Source organism: Leptonychotes weddellii, chromosome 5, assembly GCF_054177405.1.
Source record: "Leptonychotes weddellii isolate Sample4059 chromosome 5, ASM5417740v2, whole genome shotgun sequence".
In the NCBI taxonomy this organism is placed as follows: domain Eukaryota; kingdom Metazoa; phylum Chordata; class Mammalia; order Carnivora; family Phocidae; genus Leptonychotes; species Leptonychotes weddellii.
The window spans coordinates 13213998-13241594 of record NC_138373.1 but is presented as its reverse complement, the minus strand read 5'-3'; the positions used below and the strand labels follow the sequence as shown (position 1 = coordinate 13241594).

The window sequence follows — 27597 nt, the reverse complement described above, 5'->3', positions numbered from 1 at the left end:
CTTGGGTGCAGGAAGTTTGACATGGGGTCAGGGTGGGGGGCAGTTCTGTGCATAGTCGGGCCCCTACATCCCTTGTTTGGAGTAAGTGTCTTACCTCTGCCCTGCAGGGGGCCTGATGTACCCTCTTACTCATTTCTGCCAAGGTTGACCAGCTGGCCCTTTGTCTGGCCGGCCCAGGCCTCCAGTGGTACCAAGCACTGCCAGGGTGTGCCTCTCAGGGTTCTGGCCCTGACTGGCTGCTTCCTCCCTTGAATAGACTCAAGCTGAGCACAGAATTTGTCCTAACCTTCACTCTGCTAAGGCAGTAACCACCCCCTCCGCTTTGTGACTCCCGCATCTCTGAAACCTCCTCTCCCTCCTTTTAAAGTGTCCTTGTGGCTTACAGAGGAATGTCTCCCTGCCTGCCATCCTTCCTTCTTATTTGAGCAGTGTTTTGGAAAGGAGAGACGATACAGGAGGGAGATGGATTTGCCAGTCTTACCAGAAGTCTAATAAAATATATATTTTTATCATTAAATTTTTAAGTCTGTCAACTATTAATTTTGGCTGTGGTATGATATAGGGATCTAACTTTATTATTATTTTTTTGCAAATGATTTTCAGTTTTTCCAGTACTACTTATGGAATAATCCATCCACTGATTTAGAGACGCCGATTTTGCTACATACCAAATCACCATACTCATTTGGGCTGCAATTCTGATCTGTTAGTTCAGCTTCACTACTGCATTTATTCTTTTTCCAGTGCTACCCTGGCTTAATTATTAATAACTTAAAAAATCTACAAAAGGGCAAATTTTCCCTTCTTCTTTCTTATATTTTTAAAATACCATTTTTTTTATGGGAAGAGAATTATGATCTTTATGGTCCCTACTTATCCAGACGTCCCAGAGCTTTCAACTTGTCAAAACCACTTTTTTTTAATGATGCTGTTGTCATTTTTTTTTTCTTTGACGTTCTTGTCCTTCTGGAATTTTCTAAGCCAGAGGCATCTTTTCCGAGGTTATATTTCAGAAAGGTTATAGTGCCAAGAAGGAAAACTCTGGAATGGGGATCTCTTAGCTCACCTGTAACCCGCACGGTGCCATGTGTTATGGGGAACCCAGTTTGTGGGTCCAACCCAGATCAAAAAGCAAAAAATCAAAACAACACAGGGGCCTGACTCATTGGAGCGAGAGTTCTCCCTGCCTGTGAGTGGCTCTTACATGGCTGGAATGGCTGCCTCGTGGCAGGCTGCTTCATCATCTTTGGTTTGCTTCTTTCCTGTTTTCTCACTACTTTCCTAGGCACAGACTCTCTTGGATCTTTCCTATTTCCGTGGATCATCCCCATTCTTCTTGAAAGTCTGGGCCTTGCTGTGGCATCCAGACCTTTACAGTTCATCCTACTCCTCTTAAAAATATATATATTCCACGTTTTTACTCCTTTCACAACCATCTCCATTTTTCTTCTGGGCCACTTCTAAAACTTCACACTCTTGCTGTTGTGTTTCTGTGCCGAAGTCACCAGTTGCACCAGGGTGCCCCCTTGCCATCCCAGTTCGTGACTGAGGTCTGGGACTACCCCAGGGACTATCTAAAGGGGCCCCGGGTGAAGTCAAGCAGAGAGCCACTGAGGTCATACTCTGTGTCCTACCTTCCCTTCCTTGCCCGACTTTCCTCACCCACTGATGTTCGTGAGCAGCCATACTGATGCCTTTGCTGTGGGTCTTCGGCAGTATCCTGACTGCCAGGAGTTGGGTGCATTGCTTATGGTGTGCTGGCTTTGTGCAAAGTATTTTCTGGATAATCCCAGGTCATGCTCATGACTGTTCCATGAGGCAGATACCTTCTGACTCCCATTTTGTTGGTGGGAAAACTAAGACTTGGAAGGGTTGCATTGTCTAGGGTTTTATAGCTAGAATGTGGCAGAGCCAGGACCAGGCTTGGGGTCTGTTTAGCTTGAACACCACTCTGCTATGCTGCTTTTCTTTTTCGTGTTTAGAGGATTGGGAAAGACCTCCTTCTTGAGCGAGGTGAGCTGGACACTGAAGAAGGGCCACCCTTAGCATCAGGGAATTATGACATGAAGGGGTGGTGTGTGGGGCACGATGGGGAGATACCCACAGACAGACAGGGGAGGGCAGAGAGCATTGAGGTGGGAGAGGGCTGGCAGGTGCCCCCTTGGAGATGCCAGCACCTTGATGGGAATCTGCTTCTTTTCTCGCCCTCCGGTCTGAAACCCCCCAACCCCCAGCAGCCTTGAAGCAGAAAGCACAGACAAAGCTTCTCATTCCAACTCAGAACAGCTCCCTGGACCTGGTGAGTACGGTCATTTCAGGGGAGAACAGAGGGAAGATGACTAAATTAGGTTGGCTTTTGTACCTCTTTGGCTTCGAATGGAGTGTGGGAAGCGATCCAGTGTTGCTTTTCCTGGCTGGCTGTGGGACAGAAGAAGACAGCAAACAGTGGGGGATCTTGCACTCATGTTTGTTTTCCTCTTGGTGTCCTTCCCTGCCTGCCACTTCTGATCCATCAGCTTCCCTCTGATGCCCTCAGCCAAGGGCTCCTGAAGGTGGCTTCCTTTCCCTCAGTCATGGCGCCCATTCTTGTGTTCCTGGAGTTCCCTGTGAATGCTCCCCACCTCCATTGTTTTCTGTCGTGCCTTTTACACTCCCACATTACCTTGCCCTGGAGCTTTTGCTTTGTCACAGGAGAAGGTTCCATGCCTCAGTTCCTTGGACCCTTCCGAGCCTCACCCTGGCTTCCAGGACATTTATTTACAGACAGACTAATGTGTATGTTTTGTAGAGCAGAGGTCCTGCCTCATGTTATGGCTCCAGAAAGATGAATAGGGCCAGCATCGATACATATTTCTGGGATAAGGAATGCCTTTAGTTGTTGCTGTCTGTCTGTCCTAGGGACAGCCACCGGAGAGGTTGTCGCTGGAGCCAAGCCACTTGGGTTTCACTCCCCACTCTACTACCTACAACTCCACAGTTTTGGGCCAGTTATTTAATTCCTCGTCTGTAAACTGGGGATAATATTAATCCTACCTCACAAGGTGCAACTGAGGTATTACTTAACGTTGTTTGTAGAATTCCCGGCTCCTCGAAAAATGTTCACTGTTTTCATGCATGACCTATTCTGAGGAATCTTCCCTCTGTCTTTTTGTGCCAGATGGACATGGTCTCTAGAGAAACTTCTAGTTATCATTATGGCTCCATGACAGGTCTTGCTCCCAAATTTGACTTTTCTGTTCCCACTGGCCCTGAAGATGTGTTTTGCTCCAGGTTTTACTGTAGCAGGATGGTAGCTCCAGGGGATCTGATTTCCTCTCTGTCATGGTGGTTTTCAGGAGGACAAACTCTTTCATATCATTCATTCATGCATGCGTGCATTCAACAAGCATTTTGGAGTCCTTCTTATACGCCCGACAAAGGGCTTGATGCTGGGAGAACTTTGTGTCCAAGGAGCTCATAGTCTGGTTGTACTTTGTAGACTTTTGTTGATTTTTTTTTTTAAATGTGTCTTGAGCATAGAAAAGCTGCGCGCGTTCTTTTAGCAGATTCCTCTGCATCTTAGTGTCTTTGTGAAGGTTAGAGCCTGACCAAGAGGCCTCACAGGATGTCCTCCTGGTGAACTCACCATCTTGATTGTGCTTATTTTTGGGCTCTGCCTTTTGCTTCTGTCAGCTGGGACCCTCCTCTTGGCAGCAGATGTCCCCGTGGTGACCGCCATCTTGCTTTCCGTCTTCTGTCTGGCTGTTAGGATGACCTTGTGTCCTATTATGATATTTCCAATGCTGTCCCCTGTCTGGGGTGTGGCATTCTGCAGAGCACCAGTGTCTGGCCTGCAGGTGAGAAGTCTGTGCCCCGTGCCACCCTTCCTATGCCACCTGGACTCAGCTCAACAAGGTGGCTTGCTCATGGGAGTCACCCTTCTCTGCCTGAGTTGTGCATAATTCTCAGGTGCATGGACCAGATGTTACTTAATCTCTGGGACTCCTATCCTGGTAGGTTTGTAACTTTTTTGAGGACAAATGTGGTGACTTCTGCTCTAATACCATCCGGATCCCAGCAGAGAGATGTTCTAAGTCCCTACCACTCAAACAACTGAACGGCTGAATTGACATCCCCTGTGGCTAGATCACCTTCAGCCTTCCCCTGGGTGCCCTTAGATTTATGGAAAAATGAGAAGAAATCTGAGAAAAAAAAATTGTCCTCAGCACTATGTCTTATTTCCAAATATTCTTATGCTGTCAACTCTGAAATAATAGGTGAATTTCAAACTACTTTCCATCTGAATGATGGATTGACTGAATCTAATTTACATGCTTTTCATTTTATGTAAATTGGTCCAAATGAGGCTAAATCTCCAGGGGTGCAGTACCTTTCTCTATGAATCTCTTATAATAGTCTCTTCCAGCCAATATAGGGCTAGTTCAAGTTTAAACAAATAACAAAAAGCAACAGGCTTTTACACTCCTGCTTGATTTTGTCCATCTTCGTCCATATTTGCTCTCAGCTGAATTGTGTCCCTTCCAGAATTCACCTGTTGAAGCCCTCACCCCCAATGTGTTGGTATCTGGAGGTGGGGCCTTTGGAAGATAATCAGGTTTAGTTAGATCATGGGGTGGAGGTTTTATCTTGGGATTAATGCCCTTATAAGAAGAGACACAAGAGAACTTGCTTGCTCTCTCTCTCCTCCCACCATGTGAGGATATAGAAAGCAGCCATCTACAAACCAGGAAGAGAGTGCCCACCGGAAACCAACCATGGCAGCGCTCTGATCTTGGACTTCTAGCTTCTATAACTGAGAAAATAAATCTCTCAGTTGTTGTTTCAGCCACCCAGTCTATGAGAGTTTGTTACAGCAGCCTGAGCAGACTAAGACAGCTAGTGAGGGATTCAAAGTGCCATCCCAGAAAACTCTGCACAGTCAAGGTTAGGTAGTGTGTGCGGTTACTTCCCACAGACCCACAGTCCCTTGCCTCCTACTGTCTTTGGGAGAGGGTTCCCGACTCCGCCAACAAGAGCCCCCACCTTGCAGAAAGGCGTCTGGATGCATGAGCAGCCAGAAACGTCTGGAAGAGTTAGCAGGGAAACCTTATAGGAGGATCTCAAAGGAAGATCCATAAAAATTTATTAAAATTAAATCCTTTCATATTCAACTTATTAATTAAACAAGGTTATAGTAGCCTGAAGGAGGAGCCTTAAAAAAGCAGCTGAACTTTTTGTCTAATTGCTTTCAGAAAGAACAACTCAAAATCCTCTGCCAAAAGCGTCCTCTGTTGGCAGGCGAAGCTTCAGCATTCCTGTGACGCTGGTATAGAATTCCTTCCAGCAGGTGTGTTCATCTGATTACCTGCGTGTCCTCAATCCTTGGAGAATCTCAGGGAGACAGTTCCGCTCAGAATTAAAATTGGTAGAAGAGACGCACATCTGTCTGATCCACACTGCTAGGTAACACTAGCCCTTCATGTTTGATCCTTGGACAATCTCAGGGAGACAGTTCCGCTCCAAATCAAAATTAGTAGAAGAGACGCACATCTGGGTCCACACTGCTGGGTAACACTAGCCCTCCATGTTAGCCAGCCAAGGCTCTGTCTTCCGAGGCCTGTGGTTGCAGACACAATGTGTGCTCATGCATGATGGCTGTGGGTCACTGGACCCCTGGCCTTGAAGCAGCCTTTGTCTGCCTTCAGGGTCCTTGTGGTCCTACCCCCACGTGGAGGAAATGACAGGCAGGCTCTTCCATTTGTAAAATCATGTTAGTTTCTTCCTAGCTATAAAAATGAAATAGATCCATGGCACTAAGTGTGGAAGGTTGAAACAAATAATACAATTACAGTGAATGCATCACTCAGCAATAACGAGTATTTACATTTTGCTTTATGTCTTTCCAGTAACTTTTCTATAGCTGTACATATGAACATGCATATGTGAACATCTGTGTGAATACATATGAACATGCATATGTGAACATCTGTGTGAATACATATGAACATGCATATGTGAACATCTGTGTGAATACATATGAACATGCATATGTGAACATCTGTGTGAATACATATGAATATGCATATGCATATGGATGTGACTAGGTAACTATATAGTTGTGATTATGCTCTCCATATAATTTTATGGTCTGACCTTATAAAAGTAATACAGGAACAGGATAATAAAAAAACAATGTAAGTGGGTACAAACAAAAAGTAAGAGTCCCCATCAGCCGAACCCTCCACGTCCAAGGCCACTTCTTTGAGCCATTTGTAATTGTTAGTGCCCTCGGTGGGTGAAATCGCTCCAGAGGAAGTGCTTCTGCATTTTTGGTTCTCCACTTTAAATAGAACCTCCCCATCCTCTCTCATGAAGGACAAGGGGATCCCCATTACCCTACAGCCCTCCCTGTCCTTACCTTCCAGTATCTGCTGGTCACACATTTATTTTTAAATCTTTGAATTGATTAGCTTCATTGCTTTAGCTCACACACTTAAATCTTTATTTCCTTGTTAACTTTAACTAGTACCTTTGGCCCTTGCACCGGGAGAGATGAGGGACACCACACCTCACATTTCTTTCTCCCCCTTCTCTGCCAGTTGTACCATGAGACGATCGTGGTGTCCAACACGTGTGCTCTGTTCTCTATCTGGAATTGAAATGTCCGTGATTCGGCTGTCGGTTGCAGATTTGAAAAGAACATAGTTAGCATTTAGGATATGATGATGATGATGATGATTATAAATATTACTCTGTGCAGAAACTAATCTTGTGCCATTTGTAGAAAAACATATTTAAAAAGCCTCAGAATCGAAGGGAGAGGGGAGTGAAGAGGGGAGCCCACTCTGCTTGTCTTTGACATTTGATACCGACATTTAGCTGCTGCTTCTTAAGGGGCTGATCCAGCTTCAGCCCCGTGTTCGCTGTGCAGGTGGCTTTTCGCCCTGCCCTGGGCATCTTGGATCTGATTTGCTCTCACAGTGGTCTTCTGAGAGCACACCTTCTTGTTAGATTTCACGCCTGGGCTGGAACCCATTCTCTCACTTCTTGGATTCCTTGTATGTTTTGCTGACATAATTCATTGAGTGATTCTGTTAGGAAGTGTCTATGAATCGTACACTTTCTAAGTGCTTGTCTTGATTGGATGTTGCCTGGGTATCCGTTCATTTTTCCCACGAGACTTAAGCTCCTTGCTCTGTTGTCAACTGGTATCCGATGATGCTGATCTGTGTCTCATGCCAATGGGATCGTCATTCATCAGGAAGTTGTCTGTTCTTTGCTCTAGAAGCTTTAGAGTGCTTTCTCTATCCTTGTGTTCTGAAACTTTATGAGGTTTTGGGCTATTTGTGAGGTTTGAGCTACTCGATGGGCTTTTTCAGTCCGAAGGTTCATATCATCAGAAATTTTCTTCTCTTATTTCCTTTCCTTCAAGTTTTCTGGTCTCTCATCTTGAAAGGCTTATTAGGTGGATGTGGCTGTTTGCATTAATCCTTACTGTTTATGAATGAAATTTTCTATTTTTCTATATTCTGTGTGGTGTCCATAACTTTCCCCTGTAGTTCTACTGAATTTTATTTTTTTCTGGTAAAAATTTTAACTTCCCTGAGTTCTTGATCTCAGACTACTCATTTTTCGAAGCAGCCTCTCGGGTCTCTCTCAAGTGTTATGTTAAAATTCTTTCAAGGTGCCTTCTCTTTCCAGAATCATCCTTCTTATTTCTGGGGTCACCTTTGCTGCCCTGCTCTTGGGGATGCTGATCGTCTTCAAGGGTCGGGCAGTCCTTGTTTGGCCATTGGCATTGCTGGCATTTCTGAATGGAAGTGCCAGTACGAGTCAGGTTTCCTCTTAATGGCATAGCAGGCGGGGTCCAAGGACCCCGAGGGGGCCCTGCAGGACCAGCCATGAGGGTCCTTGGCTTCAAATCAAATGCAAGCTGGGAGGAAGTGAGAGCAGGGTTTACTGAATAGCGTAAATGATAGAGTGTAGCAGATGGAGTGTCTGGGAGACTCGGAAAAGGAGAGGTGAGTCTCCCCATCACTTGGAGTTGGGGGTTTATATTGGAAAGGGGTCCAGGGTAGGTATTCCTTCAGGAATCCAGGGTAGGGTGATCCAAGTGAGTGTCAGGTGAATAAGAGTTGTCATTCCATAAATCACCGAAGACAGGTGTATTGACATCAGTAATGACCGAGGTTTGTTCGAAGCTCATGTCCCAGCTCGGGACTGATTCTTCTTGGATGTTACCAGGTGTAAGGGGGCCTAGAATGAAACTCACAGAATGATTCCCTTTCTTGCTTCCCCCTTGGGGCAGGAACATAGCTTCTTTGGTTTACTCAGAAGCAAGGTGAAATACAGAACGTGAGTAAATGGGGCTTAGCAGAGAAATGGCAGAGATGGAGCCTTTCTAAAATGGGAGTCCCTTCAGGTTCCCTATCTCGTCCATACCAGCTTTCCCCCCAAAGGTGAGGAATGGCTGCAGACCTTTACAGGGGTGGGGCGTGGATTCAGTTTAACAGTCACAAAAAGCGTGAACAAGTTGTCCCCATGCAAATACCAGAGGAAGAGGGCCTTACCCTGGGGCACCCACCCAACCCTCAGGAAGTTCACTTCTTTAAGAGGACCTTTTCCTTGGGCTGGGAGACCCACTGAGCTGTTCCAAGTAAAGGGCTTGAATCACCACCCTGGTTCCACCCTGTGTCCATTCTAGCTCTTAGTACCTGCCAACTTGGGGTGCTCTTGGTTTTCGACACAGCCTCTCTCTACCTCTGCCTTCCCCTTATCATATTTTCAGCCAGACTTGCTCTGCTCAACCTTGTCCATCAAGATGGGCAAAATCATTCAGCCAATTTTTTTTGGACTAATGATGATGGTTCCTTTCCTCCATATTCTGTGCTTTTATGAATATATTCCATTTTGTTCTCCTATGCCATGGTTTTAATAGGATTTTAGGAGAGAGAAGTATGTTCCGTTTTATTACTTGAAGTGCTTTCTAGAGTTAAAACACCATATTGTAAAGATTTCTGATATCATTAAAATTTTAACAAGTATCATTGATATGCAGTATACTCTGATATGAATCTGTGTTGCTTATCAATTTCTATACTTTTAGATTTTTTCTTCTTATTTTTTTCTTCCTTTCTTTTCTGTGTTCGTCCATTTTAAATACAACGCAATGCAATGTTTTTGGTGTGCAAATCTTTGACCATATCTCAGGATCGATTTCCAACAATAGAGTTGTTGGATCAAAGGCTGAGAACTATCCTTTGGACTCTTGATACATAATTGCCAAGTTGTTTTCTCCAAGCTATCGCTACAAAGTACCCAGCTCATTATATTCTCACCAATATGTTAAAAAGAAACAGGGGCGCCTGGGTGGCTCAGTGGGTTAAGTGTTCAACTCTTGATTCCTGCTCAGGTCATCATCTCAGGGTCCTGGGCTCAAGCCCCATTCCCTCACTCTCTCTCTCTAAATAAATAAATAAATGCTTTAAAAACAAAACAAACACACAAGCAAAACCCTCCTAAATTGAAAAAACAGATAGCATACAAATTGTATTTCTTTGGTTACTTAGGAGATCAGCCATGGTTTCCATATATTTTATTAGTTGTTTGTCTTTCCAGTTTTGTGACTTATCTCTTCATGTCCTTTTTGTGCTCCCTGCTTGCCTCTTAGTTTTATTTATGCTGTTGATAATGCTTAGAAGTTTCTATTTTTATATTGGCAAAGCTCTCAGTCTTTTCCTCTGTGATTTCTGTAGTTACACTGCCAACTTGGAATGTCCTTTGACCATGAAAGATGGATTACGTATTTATATATATTTCATTTTAGGTTTTGATCACTTAATTTTTCTTCTTGGTCTTCTCTTAAATAGTCTCTTAGTTTTATTCATTCTTACAGCATTAAGTAGAATTTCCAGGATAGTGTTACTTAATAGTAGAGCTGATGGCATGTTGTGTTTTTCCTCATTTTAATGGTAGTAGCTCTGCAGTGGTTTTCAACGTAGGGTGTGTATGGTACTCCTTTGCATGTAAGAAGAAAAGAGAAGGAAGAAATTACACTTCACTAATGTCCACTGTAGAGAGACCCTGACACTCTCAGTTGCTCATCTACCTGCTGCGCTGATGTGATGGGGGTGACGTGTTCAGGGCAGGTGGGTGTCCTATACGTGGGGGCATTGACCTTGTTTCCACTGACTTCCTCATACCCTTGTTTCCAGTGACTTGTGACACAAGTCCCTGGTTAGGGGAATTTATAAATTATATTAAATTAGTTTTAATTAGACTAACACCCAAAAGGGGCAAGATATGTACCCAAAGCTCCAGGTTTTGGATCATGCTGATCACGCTGGCCCAAGTGGACCTTAAGACAGTGGCTGAGATGGCATTTCCTGCGGTCCCCAAAGGAGACCTTCATCAGCACTTTATAAATTAAAACACCGTCAAGCCCATCAGATCGGACAAAAGTTGGCTGAAACCACTGAAAAACATGAGAAAGGCTATTTAAAATGTTGATCTGTATTCACTCTCATGAATGATGAAACCTGACCTAAATCTTTGAAACGAAGTGGAAAATGACTACAGATGACTTTTGTACCACAGGAAAGTGTGGGGCTTATTTCAGGGCAAAGTTCTTAAAAGAGTTGTCAAACACGGAGCGTCACACACTCTCCGTCATAAACAGCCAAATGATCCACATTTGCTGATCTTTTCTGAGATGGCAGGATGTTGTCCTCTCCACACACTTAAAGATGACACTTTAACAAAGGTTTGAGGAAATGACTTCTTTTCAAAGGAAACTCATGCTATGGAAAGAGCGTTTTGAAAATCATGGTTTTGGAAATGTTTCAACCATGATGTGATTTTGTTGCAAAAAAAAAAAAAAAAGATGTGAGTGTGCTATCTACAAACTCAGATCTGCAAAGTTAAAAAATCTGGAAACAGAATTTTGTCAACCACTTAAGAATCTTCCAAATGAAGAGATCAAGTGTGTTTTAGACCCATTTGTTAAAAATACAAAAATGAGACCGCTTGCAGTTTGCAAGATCATCCATTGACATTAGGGAAGATCAAACTTTCCCAGCCAAATATCGGCAAAAATCTTGGTGTGCTTGTAGGATGGAATTGCTTGTAGGATGTGAATACTGTGATTGAGTAAATACTGCCAATGACATTTTTCTTCAGTTTGGATCTGTGTCTCTTTCTGAGGTGTATTTTTGGTTATGGCAGATGTTAAAATCAAGTATGGAAATACACCCAACCTAAAACCAGATATTTAAATCACTGCCTAACAAAGTGTTATGTCGAGAATTTCAATAAGCGTGAATGGTATTAAATCACATTGCTTTCAATAAAAAAAATCTAATTTCTGTGTTTTGAGAGAAAAATCATATATTTAAGCAGTGTTTTAAATTTATTAGTCTAGAGTTAGTTGCACATAGAAGTCTCATATTTCAGAATGTTTCCTATTCGTGCTTTCTCTATTTGTTTTAATAGACTTGTCAGAGATTTGTCTAGTTTATTGCTTTTGTTTCAATAACCAGCTCTTTTATCTGTTTTCTAATTCATTTCTTTCATTATTTCTGTTTATTTTGTTGTTGGGGGTTTTCTAAGAAGTTAGCTTTAAGACTTATTTCTTGTTTATTCTTTCTCTTTGGAATCATGAAAGCAAATATCTCACATTTTATCTGAATGTTACTTTGCTATATACCTCATATACTTTTTTGTATGAATTATTCCCATTTTTGTTTTTTGAAGATAGACCTGTAGCTTTATTTTATTTTATTTAAGATTTTATTTAGTTATTTTGACAGAAAGAGAGAGACAGCGAGAGAGAGGGAACACAAGCAGGGGGAGTGGGAGAGGGAGAAGCAGGCTTCCCGCCAAGCAGGGAGCCCAATGCGGGGCTCGATCCCAGGACCCTGAGATCATGACCTGAGCCGAAGGCAGATGCTTAATGACTGAGCCACCCAGGCGCTCCTAGACCTGTAATTTTAATTTAAAAACTTTGATCTGGGAAGTATTTAAGAGAATATATTAACAAACTCAATTTTAATAAGTTCTAGGGATTGAATGTAGAGTGTGGCGATTGTAGTGAATAATATTGCATTTGGGGGCCTGGGTGGCTCAGTCAGTTGAATGTCCAACTCTTGATTTCGGCTCAGGTCATGATCTCTGGGTTGTGAGATTGAACCCTGCTTTGGGCTCCGCGTTCCTTGGGATTCTCTCTCCCTCCCTTTGCCCCTCCCCCAACTCTCTCTCTCTCAAGTAAATTAATCTTTTAAAAAATATTGCATTGTGTATTTGAGGTTTGCTAAGAGAGTAGCTGTTCTCACCACAAAAAAGAAATGGTAATTATGTGACACAGTGGAGGTGTGAGGGTGTTAATTGTTTTGTGGATATGTAAGTGCATCAAATCGACACACTGTGCACCTTAAACTTACACAGTGTTATATGTCAAGCATATCTCAAGAAAGCTGGACAAAGTGTCACTTTTAGCTATTAAAATATTGACTTTTATTCTTGTTTCTATTTATATTCAACTGTGCCAGACCTGCTTCTGAGTACCTTTACTAAAGTTTGCTTTTTGGTCTTATATTTGATAAATTTTTGTAAATGTTCATAGAAATCTGGAAAGTGATCTCTGGGGGAATGGATATGCCCACGTGGGCACACACATGCCTGCTCACATGGTAAATCAGCCTTCATAGGAAAATGTCTACATTATCCATATCCTCTTTTTTTTTTTTTTTTTGTCCAGGTAATTTGTCAAAGGCTTAGAGGGTGTACTTAAAGTCTTCACCAATTTTTTAAAATGAATTTTTCTTTATATTTAAGTTATCTTTACTTTCTAATATATGATGCATAGAGGTTTGGGACTATTATTTTGAATTTTACCCTTTTTAAACATAAAATGACTTTATACTTTCAATGCTTTGTTTTGAATTGTTTTGAAGTTGGAACTTTCTTTTTTTACATTTGCCTTAATATCATTTCCCATAATTTTTAAAAACGATCTTATTTATTTGAGAGAGAGAGAGAGAGTGATGGAGAGAGAGCATGAGTGGGTGGAGGGAGAGGGAAAAGCAGGCTCCCCACTGAGCAGGGTCCCCTATGCAGGACCTGATCCCAGGACTCTGGGATCATGACCTGAGCCGAAGGCAGACGCTTAACTGACTGAGCCACCCAGACGCCCCCACTTCCCATAATTTAATTTGTAAACTTCTCTACTTATTTTACTTTATTATTTTTTAAGATTTTATTCATTTATTTGAGGAGAGAAAGAGAACAAGAGCAGGGCAGAGGGGGAGGGAGGGCAAGGAGCCTGGCACAGAGCTGGATCCCAGGACCCTGGGATCATGACCTGAGCCAAAGGCAGATGCTTAACCGACTGAACCACCCAGGTGCACCCACTCATTTTACTTTAAATGGCCCTTTAAAGGCAGCAGGTGATGGAAATTGTGTCATTATTCTGGCTGCTGCTTGTTCTGAAGGAAGCTGAGTCTTATTTTGTTCTTTTGTGAGTAGCCTGTATTCTCTACCTGGATGCTCAGAGTACTTTTCCTCATCTTTGAAATTCAAAATGCCACCAGGATACCTAGTTTTGTAAGTGTCCTCACTAAGCTAATGTAGATTGTTTTCATGTGTAAACACAGAATGCTGGATAAAATAGAAAAAAAAAATGTAAATATGTTTGCCTGCTTGCTTCAACTGTCCCTGCCCCTTCCCCGGCTCTGCCCTGCGTTGTAGGGACTGATCCCTGCAAACTACTTTTCTAGACTTCCTGGCCAAAGGGAGGTGCCAGCAGGAGATGAGAAGGTGGGGCTAAAGACAGAGGCTCTGGTATTTCTCCCTACCTCTAGCTCCTTTGACAGATGTCTCCAGCAGTGGCTCTCTCTCTCTTCAGTGGTTCCTGCCCTGGATCTTGACAGAGGAGACCCCCTCCTTCCATGGCCCCAGTTCCTGCTGAGCAGCCTCTACCATAGTTCTTTCCCCTTTGAGAGCTACCACCCAAACTCTGAAGTTCTGGTAATTCTGCCTTCTCTATGTGTCCCTCCAGACTAGGGGTGGGAATCAATTTCTGTTGTTCCGAATCTCTGCTAACCATGCTTTATTGGGTTCTTCAGCCTTCTAACCACTTATGTAGCCCACGGTTTTATTTTTTTTATTATTTTTATTTATTTTTAAATATTTTATTTATTTGACAGAGAGAGACACAGCGAGAGAGGGAACACAAGCAGGGGGAGTGGGAGAGGGAGAAGCAGGCTTCCCGCGGAGCAGGGAGCCCGATGCGGGTCTCGATCCCAGGACCCTGAGATCATGACCTGAGCCAAAGGCAGACGCCTAACGACTGAGCCACCCAGGCGCCCCCGGAGGTGTTTAGTTCTGCCCAGACAATTGCTGTAAAGCCTCCAGTGATAAATCAGAACTCCAGACTGGGAGTTCAGGGAAGCGCAGTCCGAATTTATACTACCCATTGGTGCAGGCATTCCAAGCCAAGAATGAAGGTGCAAAGTGGTCCTCAACTGATGGACTGCCTTTGGCATCTGTGCTGTGGGTCTGGCTCTCGGAGCACGTGCAGTTCCAAAGGTATGAGCAGCACCTGCTGAAGATGCTGCTGGAGTTCCTACCCACAGAAAGTGGTGGACCCCAACGGGAAACAGTTTACCGCTAGAAAAAGTCCAAGAAGTACAAAGAGGAGGATTGGTGCCTTAGGAAATTGAGATGATAGGGGTGCCTGGGTGGCTCAGTCATTAGGCGTCTGCCTTCGGCTCAGGTCATGATCCCAGAGTCCTGGGATCGAGCCCCGCATCGGGCTCCCTGCTCGGCGGGAAGCCTGCTTCTCCCTCCCCCACCCCCCGTGCTGTGTTCCCTCTCTCGCTGTGTCTCTCCCTGTCAAATAAATAAATACAATCTTAAAAAAAAAAAAAGAAATTGAGGTGATAGAATGATACATTGTACACCTGAAAGAAAATTGTGAAAAAGTGGAAGGATGAAAGGTAAAAGAATAAAAATTATAATCCAAGATTCATACTCAGCGAAAAATGAGGGGAGGGTTTAGAAAGGGACCAAATTAAACTGCTGAAAATGGAAAACATAGTCATTTAGATGAAAAAGTCAGCGGACAGGTTAAAACCATGAGTTAAGTTACAACTGAAAAAAGAATTGGGGAATTTAATTTTGAGGAAACTGTTTATAAAGATACACAGAGTTAAAACTATGAAAATTTAAAAAAGAAGAATTTAAGAAATGTGGAAGATACAATAATGTAACAGTTAAGATTTAGCTCAAGGACCAGTAAGCACTCTGGGTATTTTAAAAAGGAAGGGGATTTGATGTTTACAACTTGTTGAAGGGCTGAAGGCCTGGATTTTAGGTGGGTCTCCAGAATGACTCCCAGAATAATTCAGAACTGGCCTTCTAGGAGAGTTACTACTACTGAGACTGCCATTGGAGTAGCCTTCCTGTTCCTAAAGCTTTCTCTTGACCCCCCCCGAAAACTGGAGAGTGGACCCCTGAAGCTGTGATCCAAGGATCTAAGAGCCACCATCACCACAACCCCTTCTTCAGAGCCAGGAAGCTGGAGAGTGGACAGTGGAATATTGCTGCAGGAAAATGTCATGTTTCCATTGCCTTTTCTTTCCTATAGAAACAACTGGAAGTGGTCAGGAAAAAGGTTTTCATCCAGTGCAGCCCATACCAGCTTGTGAAAGGCATTAGTTAAGTTTTCAGGAATTTTATAAGCCAGTTATTAAACATAGCCATTCTTAAATGAATGATAAATGAAACATAAACTTACCTTCTTAAATGAAGGATCAACTGACAAAAAAACAAAGGTAATAAATACTAAAAACTCATCACTTCCTAATTATGTGACTGCATTTTCTTGTTATCTGTGATTTGTGGTTAACTTAGTGGCATCTGTGGAAATGGTGTATGTGGAAATACTGTATAATGGCGTGCAGAGTAATTGGCGAACGTGTGGAAGAATCTAGAAAAGCTTTGGCTGGAAGCCGCGACAATAACAGCAACAACGATGACTGATAACTTGGGGCTTGAAAGTAAGGTCGACCTGAAATACTGGACAATGATAACACGGAAGAACAAGGCAATCCAAAAATGATAACCCAATAGATAAAAATGAAAAGCAAATCTACAGAAGAGGAACCCAGAATGGCCAAAAGTCCTATAAAGAGATGCCTAAATTGGCAATCAAGGAAATCCTGTTAAGAAAAATGAAACAGTCTGATAATACCAAATGTTGGCAAGGCTATGAGGGAAATAAACGTGCTCTTAGACGAACAATGGGTCTCTAAATTGCCACAACCATGAGGATGGTTTTAAAATATATCCACAAATTCTTTGGTACTCCATCTTTCAAAAGGTGGAGGCTGATTCCTCCTCCTGTGGGTGTAGGCTGTACTTAACCACTTGCTTCCAATGAATTGAGTATGGTGAAGGTGATGGCGTGTGATTTCCAAGACCAGGTCATCAAATCTCCCTCCTGTCTCTTGGATCACTTGTCTGGGGGAAGCCAGCTCCCATGTCATAAGAACACTTTAGCAGCCCTATGGCAGGGACCACAAGGAAGTGAGACTTTCGTGAATAGCTGTGTGAATAAGCCATCTTGGAAGTGGATCCTGCAGACTCAGTCACGCCTTCTGATGGTGGTAGCCCTGGTCAATGTCTTGACTGCAAACTCATGAGATCTCCTGAGCCGGAACCATCCAGCCAAGTAACTTTTGATTCCTGACCCACAGGAATCGTGGGTGAGATAGTAAATATTTGTTGTTCTAAGCCACTGATTTCAGGGGTAATTTGTTTTGTAGCAATAGAAAACTAACTCAGCCATTTTGGAGAGCAGTTTGGCAAAACTGTGTAATATTTTATTTAGGTATATAGGCTGGAGAAATGCCTGCAGATATCATTGTAGTGTACTTTTAAAAAAAGATTTATTTAGGGGCACCTGGGTGGCTCAGTTGGTTAAGCGTCTGCCTTCAGCTCAGGTCATGATCCCGGGGTCCTGGGACCGGCTCAGGTCCTGCATCGGGCTCCCTGCTCAGCCTGCTTCTCCTTCTCCATCTGTTGCTCCTTCTGCTTGTGCTCTCTCTCTTTTTTAAAAGATTTTATTTATTTATTTAGAGAGCGGGGAGGGGCAGAGAGAGAGAGAATCTCAAGCAGACTCCGAGATGAGCTCTGATCTCATGGATTGAGCCTCTCTGGGACTCGATCTGAGGACCCTGAGATCAGGACCTGAGCTGAAACCAAGTGTCTCACCCTTAACCAACTGCGCCACCCTGGGGCCTGCATGCTTTTTTTTTTTTTTTTTTCCTTCAGCTTTATTTATTTAAGTAATCTTTAAATGCAATGTGGGGCTTGAACTTATGACCCCGAAATCAAGAGTTGCAGCTCCTCCGACTGAGCCAACCAGGCACACCCATTACAGCATACTTTTATGTCAGTTGGATAATGAATAAATAAATTGCAATATATTTATACCATGGAAAACTATGGAGCAGTTAAAAATAAATTAGGTGTGTGTGTATGGATTTGGATAAATCCCTAAAATTTAATATAGAGTGAAATGTGCAAGTTGTAAAAGCATATGTGTGGTGTGATATTATTGATGTAAATTTAAAGATATATACAGCAATACTATAATGTATACAGTTACTCCCAAATGTAGGAACATTTAAAACTGATGGGAAGGATGCATTTCACAGTGGAGGGAAGGCGGTGGAGGAATAGAATAGGTGGGCAGGGCATCAATGTCATATATTATTTCTGTTAAAAAAAAATCTATACCAAATAAGGTAAAATGTTCAATCTGAGTGGCGGGTCCATGCATGCATTATATTATTTGCGGAATTTTCTGTTTGTTTGAAATACTCCTATTGCCATTAATGTAGATTTCCATTCTGTTATTTTTGGGGTTTCTTCTTTGTTTTGCAAGGTCTGCCCCTTTTCCAGATCGGCTTGCCTCTCAGCAGATTGGCTTGTCTTTTTGACGTGATTTCTCCTCACCTTACTGTGATATTTCCTAATGAATTTGCATTCTTATTTCATATATACCCTGCTTTCTTGTTTTCTGCTTACTCATTCCTGTCTGATTTGCGCTCTATCCAAACTCTGTTTGCCAATTGGCTTGCCCCTGCAGGATCTTCACAAGGGAACACAATTGTTTTATAAGTGCTTAGGCAAATGCCCAGTGGGTGTCTGGCTGGCATTCGTGGGGAGCATCTTTGCTGGGGGAAGATGGGCTCTTGTTGTCTCCTTTAGAAGCACTACTTTAGAGTAGTGCTTCTCAGACTATTTGTGGGGGAGGATTAGTTCAAACATGAAGTCAACTGGTCACATGCTTACATGTTGGGACAAGGCTATACATTGCTATAAAAATTTCTATGCTTTCTTTCAAATCCAGTCTTTATCTCATTGCAGAGCAGCAATGAGCAGTGTTCAGCTGGCCGTGGTCCACGGACCACACTTTGAGGAGCATTGCTTTAGAGGCCCGGCAGAATTACATTTTGGTACAGTGTTTGTCCAGAAAAATAGTATCAGCCTACAGCAGTGTGCCTGAATCTTTGCTCTTGTAGACAAAAAAAAAAAAAAAAAAAGGAAGGTGTGTTAGTCTGGGTTCTCCAGAGAAACATAGAGAGATTTATTATAAGGAATTGGCTCACACAGTTAGGGAGGCTGAGAGGTCCCATGATCTGCAGCTGGCAAGCCGGAGATCCAGGAGAGCCAATGGCCTCAGCTCCAGGCTGAGTGCGGGTCCCAAGGTGGGAGAAGATGGTGTCTCAGCTTCGCAGTTAGGCAGAGAGAAGGATTTCTCCCTCTGCTTCTTTGTTCTCTTCAGGCCTCCGCAGATTGGATGAGGCCCATCCACCTTGGGGAGGGCACTGTGCTTTCCTGAGGCTACTGAATCAAATGTGAATCTCACATTTGTTCAGAAACACTCTCACAGACACACCCAGAAAAATGTTTAAGCAAATACGTGGGCACCCTGTGGCCCAGTCGAGCTGACATGGAAAATTAACCATCTCGGAAGGGCATCAAGTAAATGTGAGTGGGGGGTCTTCTGTTTATTACTCTGCCAGGAAACATGCCAGTTCCTTTACCCTAAAAACACAGGAGCCACCCCTTTCGTTATTTATTTGATCATTTGTGTATTATCTTAAATGTTATTTCTAGTATAGTTAACATATAGTGTCCTTTGGTTTCAGGTGTGCAATATAGTGATTCAACAACCCTACACATTACTCAGTGCTCATTGAGATAAGTGCGCTCTTGGGGCATCTGGGGGGCTCAGTCGGTTAAGGGTCTGACTCCTGGTTTCAGCTCAGGTCATGATCTCAGCATTGAGCCCCATGTCAGGCTCAGTGTGGAGCCTGCCTAAGATTCTTCTTCCTCTGCCCCTTCCACCCCCACCCCCCACCTGCCTCATTCTCTCTCTCTCAAAAAAGAAATTAAATAAAAAAAAAGATAAGTGTACTTTTAATCCCCTTCACCTGTTTCACCCATTCCCCCCCCTTTTTGTTTTAGCCTCCTGATACCTTGTCCTTGAGGTGACCCTGAAGCCGGTCTCCCTGGTGCCCAGGAAACAGACTCCTCTTCAGTTCTGGTGCTTTCCATTCAAAGAGCTCCTTCTTCCCGATGGAGCGAGCTGCTTGCTGACAGCATGTGGCACTGGGAGAAGTCTGCTTCTCCCTCTCCCTCAGCTGCTCCCCCTGCTCATGCTCTCTCTCTCAATCTCACATAAATAAAATCTTTTATTTATTTATTTGAGAGCGAAAGTGGGAGATCACAGAGGGAGAGGGAGAAGCAGGCTTCCCGCTGAGCAGGGAGCCCGATGTGGGGCTCGATCCCAGGACCCTGGGATCATGACCTGAGCCGAAGGCAGACGCTTAACCGACTGAGCCACCCAGGCGCCCCTAAATAAATAAGATCTTAAAAATAAAAAGTAACCCAGTGTGTTTTATCTTCAACCCAGTGAATCCATGGTCTCTTTGCCCTGCATCCTGCTTCATATAATCTTTAGCAAATATTACTGATGGTATTATTGAGAGTATGCCTGACACTAAATCTAGTGCTTTCTATAAGTTATCTTATTTCATATTTACAAAAATACTGTTCAATGTGTATCAAAATTTTTGAAGAGGAGAAAATTGTTGCTGACTGAGGTTAAGTAACTTACCCACATTGGCTAATAAGGGTAAGAGCTAGAATTTCAGTCTAACACCGGTTTTGACCAGAAAGTTCCGATTCTTTACCATAAAACTGCACTGCCTTACAGAAAATACAAAAAAAAAAAAAATCACATGATAAACAATCATAAATAATCTCTCTCAATGAGTAAAATTGCCTTTGGAAAAAAAATGTATTTTGTTCATTTTCCTCCCTAGAAGGACCCATCGTTAAGTTTCAGTTCCGGATCGTGTTTATCTTTGCTGATGAACTTGTGTGTTTCCTTTCTGTAGCCGAAGAGAGAATCTTAAAGCTTGGGTTTCCCCAGGTGGCTTGGAGTGAAATTCAGCCCTTAATTGCAGTGGCTGTTTTTAGCTTACTTGGGATGATGTTCTTCCCTTTCTTGAACATGACTTCATTTATCCATGCGTATGGTTCGCTTGCCCGTTTCCTTTCCCACTGGACGTGGAGCGTTTTGGGTGCAGACTGAATGCACTGAATGCGTCCCTAATTTTGTAAGCTGCCTTTTCCAGAAGCAAATTATGTTGGTATGTCAAAGCGTTTCAGTTGTGGCCAGTTTTCTCTGCAAAGTACTCGACATTTATCCTGTGGCTGAACTAGGTTGTGGCTTGGATATGTTCGATCGAGTATAACCTTGTTACTGCGGCTGTAAAAATTTGTGTGGCACCTTGAGAGCATCAGACAACCAGGTGAAAGGTTGATAATGGGAAGATGTTTATAAAATTTGAGGAGAAACTAGAATGATGAGCCACGGCCAGGAAAGGGGACGCTTTCTGCACGTGTGCTGACCTCAGGGGGCCTTATCCCCAGGTGGTGAAATTAGTGTCTTCCCATGTTTATAGGACTGAAACATTGTTTAAAAGAACAGCTGATGAGGCAGACCGGTCCAGTGGCAGTGCTGGGAGGGAAGCTGAAGCCACACAGGAAGCATTCGCCAGTGTTGTGAAATAAACACAGCCCAGGACCCCCCAAATCAGGATCGGCCCCAGGAAAAGGGAGGGTGGTCCTAATTCATACATCTGATTCTCACTTTTAAACATGTTTGGCCTGAAAATGAAGTTGGTGAAAAGAGGAGATGGTAATTGAAGTGTTTGTCCAGAAAAAGATTCTTGTATTTTATTTTATGTGTAAAGATAGATGCAGCTGGGGGAGGGTAAGTCTGACTTATCATCAGCTGAAGATATTCCCCATATGAATTGGCCAGCGCAGACGTACTTCGTTACTAGCATCCCGCCGTCTGTGATGGGCCCATGGATGTCCGTTTTGTTCGCCGGGGAGGGGTAAGGGTGGTTTGGAGCCTGTTGCTGGCTCTTGCCTCAGCCATGTGTCTGTTTTACTTTTTGGGGCCCAGAACATTCATGAGAGACGTCCCAGTTGTTATGATGAGTGAAAAGTACCTTTGATAGAAATAGAGAAATCAGGAAGTGTGGCCTATTTTTTGGGAAGATAATTAATTCATTTTTAGACATCTTGAGTTTGAAATGAGAGTTTGACATCCGGTGGAAATGTCTGGTGCTTAGCTGAGGCTGCTTCGTCGAAATAGCACTCAGGAGGCTTGTGTTCTAGACCTGATTCCTCTACTAACCAGCTTTGTGTTCTGGATGAAGCCCTGTAACTTTTAGGAGTCTCGGTTGGTTTGTAAGTCAGTGGCTCTCAGCCCAAGTAGGGACATGCTGGTGTGTGCTCTAGGTTAGAGGGAGAGAGGGCAGGCGGGGTCCTGCAGGGCTTGTCACTCAGTGGTGTCCCAGGGAAAAGAAGGCAGGAGCCCCCCCTCCCCCCGCCATGCCCACCCCCAGTGCCTGCCGGCTCCAACATCCCGCGATTAGGACAGTTGCTATCATGAATGTGGTTTGAGGGACAGCAAGGTTTGGGTGTCCTGAACGGTCATCCTCGGAGACTGGCTGTCTTCCTGTAATTTATACCTTGTAACTCAGCCCCTCAGTGCCTGGAGGGGCCATTGGGGCTGCCCCCACTTACCGTACAGATGCAAACTAGATAAGAAACAGCACTCTACAAGTGACTTATGTGGAGAATGAGGGGTGTGTGGGGAGAGAGCTCAGGGGTTGTTTCTCTCCCACAGAACCCTAGCAGGGAGGCCCTCACCTCTGCTTGAATGCCCCCAGTGGCGGGGAGATTACCCCTTCTGGTGCCGCCCGGTTCACCTTCCTGGAGCTCTGTTAAGAGGTTTTCTCTACCCACAGCCTGTAATTGACTCCCCATACTTCCTACCTATTCCCTAATTCCACTCAAAGGTTGATCAGTCCTCTTAGCCCTGTTTCCAGATAGGGAAGCAGAACATGCTCCCTGACATGCTCAGCAGCTCACTCACTGTCACAGAGTCATGTTCTCTCTGCTGTGGAGGAGCCCACCGTTCTAACTGCCTTGTCTTTAGCTCTGCTGTGCTTGCTCTTTCCATGTCCTTACCAACTGTCTTTCCTCCCTCTTCCCTTAGCCTGCATCACACTGTGGGCAGGTGTCTGGACGGAGGAGCTTTGCCTGGAGGGTTTGTTGGTCTGGTCTCAGGGATGCTTTGATTCCCTGTGAGGCTGCTGGGAGCTGCTTTGTTCTGGGGCAGGTGAGGTGCTGCTCACCTTTACAGCAGGGCAGGTGGTGTGAGTGGTGTCTCAGAGGGTGTGCTCGTAAGCCGGCCCCGCTAGCTGGTGTCTGCATCCCAGTCAGGCCTGGGGGCTGCTTCTCTGAGGCGCAGAAGGCTGTACGTGTATTTTTTTTTTTTTAAAGATTTTATTTATTTATTTGAGAGAGAGAATGAGAGACACAGAGCACGAGAGGGAAGAGGGTCAGAGGGAGAAGCAGACCCCCCGCTGAGCAGGGAGCCCGATGCGGGACTCGATCCTGGGACTCCAGGATCATGACCTGAGCCAAAGGCAGTCGCTTAACCGACTGAGCCACCCAGGCGCCCGGCTGTACGTGTATTAACTTAGGGCCTGCCATTTCCTACCCGATTCAAGTGCTGTGTGAGTGGGTCATCTGCTTTACCCGGGAAAAGTGGAACACTTGGATCTCCGCTCGGTCACAGCTAAGACGCCCAGTAGTCCCCGGGGAGCCCAGCATTTCTGGGATGTGCATTCCTGATGAGTACTGAGAAAAGAGTTTGTCGGGCGCAGGAAAGGAGCAGAGAGGATTCCTTTTTGCATGGAAAGGACTTGCTGATGACATGGGTATCCCACAGTCTGCAAGATTCATGATTGAGTCAGTAAAATGAAGTCAGGTGTAAAGCGAAGAAAGCGATGGAACTCGAGAGCATCTGGGGACTGTTCAGACCATGAGGACCCTGGCATTTTCTGACTTTCCCTCTAGAAATGTGATTGTTGCATTAAAAATGACACCAGCCATCTGGGAACCAAGGTGGCCCTCTCCGGAAGGACAGAAGGAATGAGTGATGATGTCTTTTCTCTCCCCACTCCCGCTTGTCTTGTGAACAGGGAAAAGATGCCTTTCCACCACGTGACCGCTGGCTTGTTGTACAAGGGGAATTACCTGAACCGATCCCTGTCTGCGGGCAGCGACAGTGAGCAGCTTGCGAACATCTCTGTGGAGGAGCTAGACGGTAAGGGGCCCGCCCCGTCTGGGAGGTTAGCCACTCCACGGAGGCCTTTGAGGCTGTTGTGCCTCTGAGGTGAACGCACCAGGCTCTGGCCACCCGCCCGTGGTGGCCCAAGTCTAACCGTGGTGCGACGGGAGAGAGCTCAGGGACAGGTCCGCGCGAACGACGCCTTGGTGCGGGACCGAGCCTGTAGCCTGAGAAATCTCCGGTGAATGTCTTGGTTTCTTTGTAGGCTGACCTTGGGGCTGGCCTTCAGCTACCAAAATGTGTTTTCCAGTTTATGGAATCTTTATCATCCGTGGTGTTGTCATGTTTCCACATTGTCATTTCCGCGGGGCCCAGCTGTAGGGGAGGCGAGGGCTGGAAAGCCCCGCTCTTGACCGGGGGCTGTGGTGCTTTGAATCCTGCCCAGATCAGAATCATCTGGAAGCCACGTCTAGGTGGGAACGGACAGCAATTATTTTAATTGCCTCTGTTCCTTTGTAACACAGTGTAGCCCTGGGTGTTCAGGGCAGGGTTAGGGATGAGAACAAACCTGGGCACACCATGGCTGTATTCATCCTGGGACAGTGCCCTGTTGTATCCTCATTGGTCAGCTAAGCCCCTGATTAAGCAACCAACCACATTAAAACGAGGAAGAAGGAATTTATTTCTTCTGGAACAGAGAATTAGGTTGATCCAGCCAGATGTTTGCCTAGGTGCCCCATCTGCTGAGGCCGGGCCAGAATCCGTTTTCCCTAGTATTCTGGAATGTTATGCTCCTTGTAACACAATTTTATTTTATTTATTTATTTTTTAAAAAAGATTTTATTTATATATTTGACAGAGAGAGAAACAGCGAGAGAGGGAACACAAGCAGTGGGGCGGGGGCGGGGCGGAGTGGGAGAGGGAGAAGCAGGCTTCCCGCGGTGCAGGGAGCCCAATGCGGGGCTCGATCCCAGGACCCCAGGACCATGAACCGAGCCGAAGGCAGACGCCCAACGACTGAGCCACCCAGGCGCCCCCTCCTTGTAACACCGTTTTAAAGCATGAAGTCGAAATTTGCTTTCAACAATAGAGAAGTCAGAATTTCCCCAGACGGCCCACATATTCGCTTTTAAGTGGAATGGTCTGACCAGCATGCTGTGTCTGTGCACAGATGGGAGCCTCACGGCCGTTACTCACAAGAAGAAGGTGGGGAAATTCAGCTCTGGGCCAACGAAGCCACACTTGCTTCCGAGTTGGCAGGAGTTGAGGGAAGTGGAGGATGGGGTCGTCTGATAGCTTTTCCTGCTCTCGTCTGGTTTGATTGCTTGCTTATCTGAAAGACTGGCTTGTTTACATGAGCCAGGGGGTAGAGCCGTGGAGGGTGCTGGGCGAGTTCCACAGGGGAAGCCAGGGGTGTTATAGGAAGCAGGAGCGCGTGGCGGAGCCTGGCTCCTTAGGGCCAGCAGGTACTCACTGCAGTCTGGACAGAGGCTGGTGGCAGGAGAGGAGAGCAGGATCCTGGGATCTCCTGGCCTTCTGTTGGCCAGAGGACATTCAGACGCAGGATGCAGGAGGCCGTAGAGCCCTGACTGCCTCCAAAGCGAGGTGACCAGAAAGAAGGACCAAAGCTCTGCTGGCATGTTTGGTGGGGCCCCAGGCTCCCAGCACCCTGGGGAGTCCACTCCCCGGAGACATCAGGGAAGTGGTGCATTGATTTGGGGGTGGGTTTGCACTTGTGTTTTTGTTGAGTAGGTCGGTCCCTGGGCTTCGTCATCGGCAGGAGGGACTGAAGGCCTCCCTGAGCAGAGGCCATGAGGATGGGGCAGGAAGTCCCTAGTTTAGGATAACTCTTAGAGAGGCTGACATTACTAACCAAAGGAAGTTTGGGGATCACCTGTGGCTTTCACAGATCCTGGCTTTCCCTTTCCCTCCCTCCTCCTCAACTTCGCCATGAATAATCAAGAGATGACTTCTCCTCAGGTCGTCGGCTTTTTTCTCTGTGAAATCTGGGCCACTGCCAGGGCACACAGCTTTTCAAGAGGACTGTGGGCTGGATTTTGTCCCCCCAGGGTGCCCGGCAGAACCACCTTCCGTGTAGTTGGGCGAGCAGCCGAGCTCAGGAGCATGTTTCGCTCAGGCAGCTGTGCCAGGCTGAAAGGTGTCTTCTCGGCAGGCGAGAAGAGCAGGGAGAGGTTCTAACAGCCCTCAAGCCTAGGTGGGCAGGCTTAGCAGTGGGGGGCCTGCAGGGTCACTGATGGAGTCCAGCCAGACTTTATGGCCTGAGGCCTGAAGCCGGCTGGTGAAGACACTGTGTTTGTCCTTCAGGAGGGTAATCCAGGCTCTCAGCTTGGAGAAGGGCCATTTATTTTCTGATGGAAGATTCCTTCTACTTATTTACTTTTGGCCAAGGTGAACCCTGAGTTATGACTGCTCATGCTTTATGATGAGCATCTTGGGGCCCTGGGCAGGGCTGTGCAGATGTGCGCTGAGTTTAGAGCAAGCAGGCAGGGTCTGAAAACCAACCACAGGTTGGTTCTCGGGGACGGCAAGTTTCCGAGGATTTGCCTGTTTGCTGTTCTCTAGGACAAGCTGAGCCCTAAAGTCCTCCCGCTTGGGGCCACTCACTTATCCTCAGAGGACACATGGTGTGGTACAGGGAGTGGATGTGTTGGACACTGGTGGACATCAAAGCATCCTTTGTGATCCATTAGTTGGGTACCATCTTCCCTTACCACGCCCCCCTCCCTACCCCACTGAGGCTGCAGCCCCCTGCTTAGGGATGGCCACGGGGACAGGTTTCCCCCCGCCCAGGGATAAATGCCCCTTTCCTTTCATGTAAAGGCCAAACTTGCCCCAGTCCATGAATGGTTACCCTCCCAGAACAGGTGTGCATAGAGCCACTCACCATGCAGGCCTTCTCCGGCTGACATTTACTCTGGGAAGTTTCTATTTCTTCTCTTTAAACAAAGCTCAGGAGGAAATTATGCAAAAAGCCACATCGAGTTGGCCCAATTAGAGTCAGAAATCACCTAACAAACAAACTCAGCAATGATGAATTGGTCGAGACAGTCCATTCATTCATTCATTCATTCATATTTATTCATTTGTCCATTCCTGTTTATTCATTCATTATAGGAATGTTTACCCAAATGCTTTCTGGGTACAGGAGGAAATCAAAGAAGCATAATATTCACTGCCTGTTCCCCAAGGAATTTGCAATCTACCCAGCGAATTTCTGTATATACAACATTTATTAGCAGTATCTTGTACTTAAAAAGAGTGTATCATGTGGAATTTTATCAGACATGTGAATTATAACTTTGTAAAAGCCGTTTTCTTAATGCTCTCTATTGAATAATCTTGGGATGTTATTGTAATCTTTAAATTTGCATCCATCTGAAGTTCATTCATATACAGTGTGAATATCCACTGCATGTCAATATACTTCAATTTCTGCACTCATTCCATCCAGGACGGATATTCGGGTTTCCAGTTTGGGGCTGTTAGGATATAATCTAGTCATCTCCCTTCTGTTATGTCTATGATGTTAGGGTCCACTGTCCTCACAGTACCCTCACGGCCACTGTGAAATGTCTGAGTGTGGGTATTTCATGCCTTCCATGCTAATCCTAGATCTTCCTTCTTTGTTTTCTGCTTATATGTCTCTTCTCACATTGTTCTCTGCACTCTGCATTCATTCTCGGGTCTGTCTTCCACATCATTGATTTACTTGGTCTGCAGTCATTTTAACTTTTTTTTTATTACTACCTTTAGAGCATATTTTCATTATGGATGAAAGCTTCAGTTCCTTTGAAGCCTGGTTTTATTTCAGTAGTCTTCCTTCCTTTTTAAAACACTTTTTGGTCGAAATAGAATAAAGAAAAGTA

General features: G+C 44.9%; 1 protein-coding gene across 2 annotated transcripts in view; it reads left to right on the top strand.

Annotated features, from left to right (window-relative positions):
- Nucleotides 1-27597, top strand: part of CALN1 (calneuron 1) — a 383725-nt gene that overhangs the window by 17346 nt on the left and 338782 nt on the right. Inside the window, exon 2 of one of the 2 annotated variants that reach the window (XM_081819640.1) lies at nucleotides 23622-23746. In XM_081819640.1, coding sequence (XP_081675766.1) covers nucleotides 23629-23746 — 118 coding nt within the window. In that variant the 5' untranslated portion in view covers nucleotides 23622-23628. Of the gene's footprint in view, nucleotides 1-22923; nucleotides 23747-27597 lie in introns of those variants that run through there. The other variant, XM_081819639.1, reaches the window with a different exon arrangement.